Genomic DNA, 9,634 nt, shown 5'->3' on the forward strand with positions numbered 1-9,634 from the left:
TCATCCACGTATGAAACATCAAAAGGGATCAAACGTATCATAGGCTATTCACCACAGCCATGAGTGGGAGGCTGAAATGATTCACCATCAAAGTACAACATGTCTGAAGCTGCTATCAAAGGGAGTTATTATATCCCATTTTAGGATACGGGCTTGGTCACAGTTAGTCAACAATACTGTCTTGCATGCAGCATATCTTTCATGCAGAAGTTTCCTTTCTCTATGAATCCAGTTTTCAATAAAAGATTGTTAAAAATGAACCCCGTTTATCAGTGAAACCAGCCTTACGAGCAATTACTTTTCAAGATATATATTACTTCACACCAATGAATCTTTCATCCGTTAGATTTACATTGAAATGGTAGACCATTCTCTCAATAGCTTTCGCTACATAACATATGAGACGACCCACACATCATTTAGATGGATGACTAAAGGAAGAACAGACACAATGCAAAGAAGGTCAATGACAAAAATATCATGCTGTCAGTTGTTAGAATTCAACTGACATAAAAAAGACGTATGTAACTAAATAAACGTTCAATATATATTCTGTCTTCTTTATGATGTGATGCATTGATGTATTTCGTCCTGTTACGCGAGAAGAAAATGCGGATAAGCAGCATTTTCTTCAATGATTAGAAAGTCGAAATAAAACCAATAACGAAAAAACCTGCCCATAAGTCAGTAGATGCCTCAAAAGTGATGTGCCGGAATACTTGGAAAACGCCTCATTTACTTCAAAATGAATTTTCAAATATTGTTCACTTAGTGAACTATGTTATTGTGAGATGTAAGAGCTCATTGATGGCAGGGTATGCATGTATGCTGTCAGGTACAGTGAAACCTCATCAATCCGGACGGTATCGTTCCACAGAAACCGTTTTTAAACACATTCACGGATTAACAGATCACGGGTAAGGACTGTCTTCAAGCTGGAAAGTTTTGCGTACTAACGAACTTTCACTGCATATGCATTATATTTGAAGAGTACTTTGTACAAGTATGTAACTTTGTACAACAAAATGTATGTAAATATTAATGCTCATAATATCAATCACTTGTTTATTTTGACCAGATTGACTATAAACAGGCTGCCGTCAAATTGCTGGACTGTTGCCGCGTGTGGCGTTAAATAAGTTAAAAACATTAATATCAGCTGTCATCTGTAATAAACAACAGCGCCATACAGCAATTCAGTTTCAAATTTCCTATGTGTTTTACGAACTAATAAATTGGTTTTAAATCTACCCTGACAACTACTGTCCTCTAGTTAGGAGTCATAAATTGTCTATGTTAATCAATTAATGCAACCTTCATTTACTGTACGTCTGAATCAACACTATCAATTCAACTTTCACCCTCAAAATATTTCAACTGACGTTTTAATGTTAAACATTATGTGATCCTACCCCACATAATTACAAACACACATCACAGTTACAGCAGAAACGCGTACAATTCAATGCATAACTCTCTTCTTGTACATCTGCACCAACAACACAGGTCTAAAACATTCATTGAAAATAATGTTCATTGTTCCATCCGCCGTCGAAACATTCACACACGTATTATTTACACACTGAAACAACAGGGTTGTGTGGACTGTTGCATATATACATATGAGTAAACATTATTGATATGAGAAAGTTACGTTTCCCCTTTCTTTGGACATGTTTCTTGACAAAGGAAACATGAATTCTGTCATTCGATATTGATAGAAATCGTCTTCGCGTGGAGTTTCTTGTAGTTCATGAATCTTGCATATGAAACTGACAATCGTTCCATCAGAAATGAAAGCGAATGGATATGACTTGTAAAGGCTTCAAAACAGGCATCGGTCATCACGAGCTCTCGATCAGAAGAAGGGCTGAATACATGTAATGCACCAGACATCTCAGTAACGCACACCAGTACCCAGAATGCACTCCTCCACCGAAGAGGTCTGTGTATCAATCAAAAACCTCGTGAAATCCACAAATGTGATTGTTATCTGCTTCAAGTGTTCTCGAGTTAGTTTGGTATCGAATTCCTGTGCCCGAGAGTGATAAAGAAATCCCCTTACAAGATTAATTATTTTGTTTCTGGACATATGTTTACGCAGAAATGGCCGTAATGACGGCCATCTTGTCTGCTCGGGTCCAAGCCTGTCATTATTTACTAGAATGTGGTTATTGGATTTCTGTGAGCTCTGACGTCATACTGGTGGTGTAGTGTTAATGATCTGACACGATACTATTAGCTGCCTACTTACTCTGTCCGGAGCTTATCTACAGCGAAATATATACTGACAGCCATATGTATTACCACAAAATTAGATAATCTGAAACAGGCTAAGTACTCATCAATATTGACGGAAAGACAATGATTGCTTTTGCAAAGAGGCTTGTTCAGAAATATATTGAATTAAAAACGTCTGTACCTAAGGGGTAGAACTTTCCTGTCACTCGCACAAGACAAAAACAAGCTGAAACATTACAAATACACTAATTCAGGAAAGAGTCAATGTAACGTTAGTTTTGTGTTTGCAAACCGGGTGAGCTCCACGTCCTATCGGTATCACCCGTCGTGAGAGAACTACAGATGAACGTTATCCCTCAAGAACAATCAACGACACCCACGGAAGTCAAGGAAATAATTCCCCGAAAGTATTATAAGGAGGACGTGGGTTTAATTAGCAAATGTTTCCTTGGGCCTTGAATGATAGAAACTATTTCTTAAGAGTAGCAAGTGGTCGGAAATGCCACAGGCAGACTGTAGGTACCCATGATGACAAGAATATATTGAAGAATGGAAGAACGTTCCACATTCTCTTCAACATTTCAAAAGGAAATGTGGTTAATTTCTGCACATTATTGTATATTCCAGACGTCAATAGACAACTTTCATGATTGAACATTGCATAAGGAAATTTGGTTTATAAGTTCAAAACTTTTGCCACTACAAAGAAAATGCATTCCATAGGTCCAAGTAGACTATTTTAGTTCCGCCATCATATTTGCCATGATCACAGACCTGTCATAGCTTCATGCTGTCTGAGAGTGTCTGCACTGTGTATCGGACTTTGAATCTTTTAATAAGTTCCATATTGTAAACGTGATCAAATAATGTAATTCATTTAAATTGATCAAACCAGCAGGATGTGACGTTTGTGCATGTGTGTTAAAAGAAATGTCAACTCACTTGCATGCATGTACATAAGATATACGAATACATCAAATGTCGAGGCGATGGTGTATATTGCTGGACATGAAGGAAGATGTGACAAAACCTTGGAAGGTAATTTCGTTGGTCATGTATGTCTTTTGTGCACTCATGTCTCCGATCCTGACTTTTAATGCAGAGGTCGGATACGGAATATTCAATGGTATATTTGAGTGAGTGACGTATACATTTTGATCCTCTACTCTGTGGTTTGCTTTCATTTATTTATAATAGCACACCTGTGAATCCGAATGTAATTTTAGAGTACGCAGTACTGTTTGTAAACACAAGAATGTATCTGTTCATCGCCGGAGTGTGTAATTAACAGTTCAGTGGACAAGTATTACTTCACGAAAGTTCCACTCCGTGTATGACACACGACCATGGTTCTCACAAACTAAATGACCATTTGCGGATTCGTATCCAGGAATACCAACACGATGTAACATGTATCATACTTATTCAGAACACGTGCATCATCGTTAATGAAAAAGGCGTACTAGTAGGTGATTCGGTTTTGCGCCGCTTCGGATAGCAATTCAGCTCTATCATTCCATATCAACGTGATGTGGGACGACAATTTACACTGACGCACACAAACTCGCGACATGAGCTTCTGTTTTTTCCGAAATAACGAATTTGCAGATTAACGAATCATTAGTATATGGGGATGTTCCTGTAACTTTATATAGACGTTCCCACAATATAAAGTGGAGTTTCCGGATTAATTGGGTCCGGACTAACGAGGTTCCATTGAATAAGGCACAGTAACTGTGGTAGACTGTCCGGCGTGCCCGCGTAATGACACACTGAACGTAGGATACTTCAGCAAGTTTCACAAGTACGTTTTTAATGAATACACACAACCATGCACCACACTTAAACAATATGATGACAAATTAACAAACTTGCGAACTACATGGGGCTTGTATATTTGAGGCTATAGAATGCAAACCCTAGGGCACAACACGCAAACACTGTATAACGACAAGGTTGACAATTAGACGCAGTTCAACTATTGCAATAGTTAAAACCACAATACCAAAGTTCTAAGGACAGTTGCGTAGCACTTCAATCGTTTTAGCGATGGTACTTTCCGATGATTTAACGCACACATTACTCTCCTATAATCAACGTACACATGTTAATATAATGGACTCCGACAGGGAACACTTATTCTTTTCCTAACACCTGTTCAGACACTATTAGTGCAATTGGCAATGGGATATATTAAGACACGAAAGGACAGCATGATACGCGTTGTAGTGTTGCGACACATTTGTATGCTGCTTACTGTCACTATTAGGACATCGAAAGTTCTATACTATATTCAATTAGTAAGGTGACCTGCCTAAGAGACCGGTCTTCACACACACTAAAAGAATAGCAACATATATTAAGAGTCAAGACTATTCACGTCACCTTTGTAATAGCGTTTGTGTCGACGAACCAACGTTTGGTGTTCGGCGGCTATTATTACAGAAAAAAGACCACAGGGTGGTTTTTTTTACTTATTTTCAATTGGCCGTTCACAAGAAAAGGTTTGAGTCCGGGGTCTCAGTCACAACATAGAAAGGTTATATTTCCGTTTTCCGGAAACATTCCTGATACTTTTCTACGTTGAATTCGGCCATGAAACCTCATGAAACCTTCCAAACATATTCCAACAATTGTCAAAAGTTTGGATTTGCATTTTGTCTAATTATGTGTCAACATTAGTGACAGTTACGTACTCAAGCCTGGGCCAGACAAACCAGCGTTTGACAGGTTGAAAATGGTATATGTTGTTGGGATACCATGATCATTTTACACGATCAGCCAGGTCAAACATTGTACCCACAAAGTCCTCAGTTAGACTCCGGGGGTGCCGTAATTCGCTGTGTAGAGGTGCGTCCCTTGGGTTCGCTAGAAACATATGATTGTGTTTCTAGGTTTCTCAGAACCAGACCCGTGCTCATGGGTTTCACCGAAGTTGTAAACGTCGAAGACCTGCATCACTTTGGGCTTTCCTCTCACATAAAGCAGACACGCAGTGATAAAACCGGAATACTGTTATACGAGGCGTAAAATACAACTCACTCACTCATTTGGTCTCTCCCGACTAGTCCCAGCACCAGCTACAGCTCCAGCCCCAGCTCCATATTTCCGGTCCAGCCCCAGCCCAAGCTCGACCTCCAGCTCCAGTCCCAGCCCCAGCCACAGCTCCAGTCCCAGCTCAATATTTCAGCCCCAGCCCCAGCCCAGGCTCGACCTCCAGCTCCAGTCCCGGTCCCAGCCCCAGCTCCAGCCCAGGCCCCATATTTCATCCCCAGACCCAGCCCCATTCCCATCCCCAGCCCCAGCCCCAGCCCAGGCCCCAGTTCGCAGTCTTAGCCCCAACAGTCCAGAACCAGCACCAGGCCCAGCTCCTGATCATGTTTAAGCCCCAGCCCCAGCCCCATATTTCCGCCCAAGACCCAGCCCAGGCTCGACCTCCAGCTCCAGCTCCAGCCCCAGCCCCAGCCCCAGCCCCAGCCCCAGGCCCCAGTCAACAGTCCAGAACACGCACCAGGCCCAGCTCCAGATCATGTTTAAGCCCCAGCCCCAGCCCCAGCCCCATATTTCCGCCCAAGACCCAGCCTAAGCTAGACCTCCAGCTCCAGTCCCGGCCCCAGCCCCAGCCACAGCCCCAGTCCAGGCCCCAGTTCGCAGCCCCAGCCCCAGCTCCAGCTTCAGCCGAAGCTCCATATTTCAGCCCCAGTCCCAGCTCAAGCCCCATATTTCCGCCCAAGACCCAGTCCCAGGCTCGACCTCCAGCCCCAGCCCCAGCCCCAGGACCCAGTTCGCAGTCTTAGCCCCAACAGTCCAGAACACGCATCAGGCCCAGCTCCAGATCATGTTTAAGCCACAGTCCCAGCCCCAGCCCCATATTTCCGCCCAAGACCCAGCCCAGGCTCGACCTCCAGCTCCAGCTCCAGTCCCAGTCCCAGCCCCAGCCCCAGCCCCAGCCCCAGCCCCAGCCCAGGCCCCAGTTCGCAGTCTTAGCCCCAACAGTCCAGAACCAGCACCAGGCCCAGCTCCAGATCATGTTTAAGCCCCAGCCCCAGCCCCAGCCCCAGCCCCATATTTCCGCCCAAGACCCAGCCCAGGCTCGACCTCCAGCTCCAGCCCCAGTCCCAACCACAGCCCCAGCCACAGCCCCAGTCCAGGCCCCAGTTCGCAGCCCCAGCCCCAGCTCCAGCTTCAGCCGAAGCTCCATATTTCAGCCCCAGTCCCAGCTCAAGCCCCATATTTCAGCCCAAGACCTAGCTTAGGCTCGACCTCCAGCTCCAGTCCCAGTCCCAGTCCCAGTCCCAGTCCCAGTCCCAGCCCCAGCCCATGGCCCAGCCCCAGCCCCAGCCCCAGCCCCAGCCGAGACCCCAGTTCGCAATCTTAGCCCCAACAGTCTAGAACCAGCAGCAGGCCCAGCTCCAGATCATGTTTAAGCCCTAGCCCTAGCCCCAGCCCCAGCTTCCGTAAATATCAAATGGTCTGCATCTGAGCCGAAGAGCCGCCCTTATCAACTTCAAAGTCGTTTCCTTCCCACTGAAACAAGCATGGCAGATTATGCAATTCGGTTAATTCAAAAGGATTTGAAATTTAAAAGTATATTTCCCAGAAGGTTTCTTTCGTTCGACAAAGGGTTTCATATTTTAAATTCTGGGACCATCAGTTTCAATAGTCAACTAAAAGTGACATCTAATTACAATATAGGTTTCCCATGGACCTTCTTATATTCACAATATTGGTTTTAAAACGAATTTAACTTACATATATATTTCCGTCGGTATCCAGATGAGGAAGTTAACCCGCTTATGTGACATTTGTATCAGGAATGTAAACCATAGGTCAGTGTGTGATATATTATCTATTATGTACACTGGCAGTGATGAGTCGATGGAGGTTATTGTGGCGAAACATGACAACATGGAGTTAACAGCATCTCTGAGTGCAACTTCTTATTGAAAACGTTATGACCCTTTTATATATCGTGTTTAAGGTTTTAGTGAGCGATTACGGATGGGCGTTTGGTTGGGGATCGCATATTGTTATACGCCACTTTTATAAAAATAGTCCAGCAGCATCAGGACGTCATACATGGTACCCGCGTGGCGAATCGAACAAGGTCCTTCGGTGTGACGAGCGAACGCTTTAACCACTAGGCTACCACGCCGCCCTCAGTCAGTCGGTGAATGTTTATACCGCTGGTATGACTAAGGATGAATTACTAAGGCGGTGTGTGCCATAAAACGAGCGCGTAAGTGAGTATATAAGTGTTATTCAAATCAACTCTTACAATAAAAACCGCAAAGAGGCACAAGCGAGTTTAGACATTGTCAAAATCCCAAAACCAAATCTTTGTCCTCGAAATGCATTATTTATTCACCACTTCTAGTTATAGAAGAACTATACCACACAGTAATCGAAAGAACTATTCCAATTTGAATAGAAACACCTGACCCCTGATACGTAAGCAATCCATTAAGGAAAGGGCAGAATACATACGTGGTTCTACCAAGCAAAGTCCTTGTCTAAGCTCTCTATTTGTCCACCGGTTGTGCAGTGGCTGAGGAATAAAGGCAAACAATGCCCGACGGTCAGTGTAAAGAGTATATACTTTAACAACCGTGAAATAATCCAACTTCATTTCCTATCCTCTTGATGCAATCCGACCTCTGTAGAAGACGTTCTGGCGGATAATTCTAAAGATACACATTTCTCGACTGCGGGATAATCACTATGGCTAATTGAGAGGACTGGATGAGTGTAGATGTGTAATTGGAGCTTCAGAGAGCGCAAATATCAATGTAAGGAACGAGTATTGTGCAGTTCAAGTAAGCAGGACGATTCGTTTTTAGACCAGTGTCGGGTCGCATCCAGAAATGGCACTCCATATCGATTTCTTCCCTTCATCCTGTCAGATATCAAACCGGTAAACATTATAGTATATTTGAGACGGAAAAGTACCACAGAGCGTGTTCATATATTGATAGTCCAGTGGATAATTTCCATGACATCGATTGAATTAACACACTCTGGAAAATAGTAATAATCATATTTTCATATAAACTAAGCGGCAAAAGAAAGTATGGGTTGGCAATATGTAATTTTCCTGAAAACAGCGATAACTAGTGGAAAGTGGGTATTGGGAATATGACTGCCCAGGAACAGGTACCAAAAAACACCCCACCCGAACGCGCAACCTTTGACGGCGCTCGTGCGGTGACAAAAAATGGTGATACAGTTTTCCCGCCTATGGCATAAACTGAACGTGCATGTTGTATAAATGCATTCGTCTGCAGGGTATAACCACACGCGATGAAAGCACACAAAGAAATGCCACGACTGTCACAGGAGCAGAGAGAGGGAGAGAGAGAGCCATCGGTATGGCCGAAAAAGGGGCAACACAGGTCCAAATTGACAGAAGGTTTGGTTGTACACCATTGACAGAAGCCAGGCCGATTCAACGGTACAGGCAGACAGAGAGGACACAGGACAGGCCTAGAACCGGACGACCCCGAGTGACAACACCACTGGAAGACGGTCAGATATGGCTCATTCACCTGCGAAACAGATTCGTAACGGCGGCGGCAGCAACAGCGTTGGGACATCCCATTAGCCAACGTACAGTACTATGACGACTTCGTGCTGCTGGGATCCGAGCGTATCGTCCTCTCCGAGGAATGGTACTGACTGCCCAACATCGACGCCTGAGACTGCGATGGGCGAGGCAGGTTCGACGCCGGCAAGTGAGAAATTGGCGTCGTGTGCTGTTTACTGATGAAAGTCGGTTTAACTTGTTTCGAAATGACGGCAGAGTACGAGATTATCGACGCAGAGGGGAACGTTTGGCTCCGGCGTGTATTCGAGAGGTCCATCCATTCCGGGGTAGGTGTATCATGGAGTGGGGCGGCATTTGTGGAGATCAGAAGACTGATTTGGTGATTATACAGGGAAACCTGAACGTTGTGCAGTACAGAGACCAAGTGTTGTAGCCAGTTGTGCTTCCGTTCTTACAAAACCAACAGCAGGGGACATTGTTTCAACACGACAATGCCAGGCCCCATACTGCAAGACTGACTCGGAACTTTCTAAACCAGCACAACGTTGACATTTTGCCTTGACCTGCCCACTCACCCTATATAAATCCTATTGAACATCTGTGGGACCATCTTGACAGACAGATTAGAGCACACCATCAGCCTCCCGTCAACAGTCAAGAAGTGCAGCAGGCCCTGAGAGACGAGTGACAACGGATTCCAGTCCACGTCATCAGATGAGGCGGCGTATCACAGCATGCATTGAGGCAGCTGGAGGTCATACACGCTTTTGAAGGCAACTGTGTCGACAATGAACTTGTAGTGTGTCTGACAATTTTTTGGTGACATTTCAGACAACTTTTGAAAGTGAA

General features: G+C 44.3%; 1 protein-coding gene across 1 annotated transcript; it reads left to right on the top strand.

The window, feature by feature from the left end:
- Window positions 1–3,249: 3,249 nt before the first annotated feature.
- On the top strand, window positions 3,250–6,497 carry LOC139462688 (uncharacterized). Its single transcript, XM_071244516.1, has 3 exons — window positions 3,250–3,279; window positions 5,310–6,031; window positions 6,089–6,497. The coding sequence occupies exons 1-3, from the start codon at window positions 3,250–3,252 to the stop codon at window positions 6,495–6,497; spliced, it is 1,161 nt and encodes a 386-aa protein (XP_071100617.1).
- The last annotated feature ends 3,137 nt before the right edge of the window (window positions 6,498–9,634 follow it).

Source organism: Haliotis cracherodii, unplaced genomic scaffold, assembly GCF_022045235.1.
Source record: "Haliotis cracherodii isolate W230 unplaced genomic scaffold, xgHalCrac1.p SCAF_15, whole genome shotgun sequence".
NCBI classification, from domain to species: Eukaryota; Metazoa; Mollusca; class Gastropoda; order Lepetellida; family Haliotidae; genus Haliotis; species Haliotis cracherodii.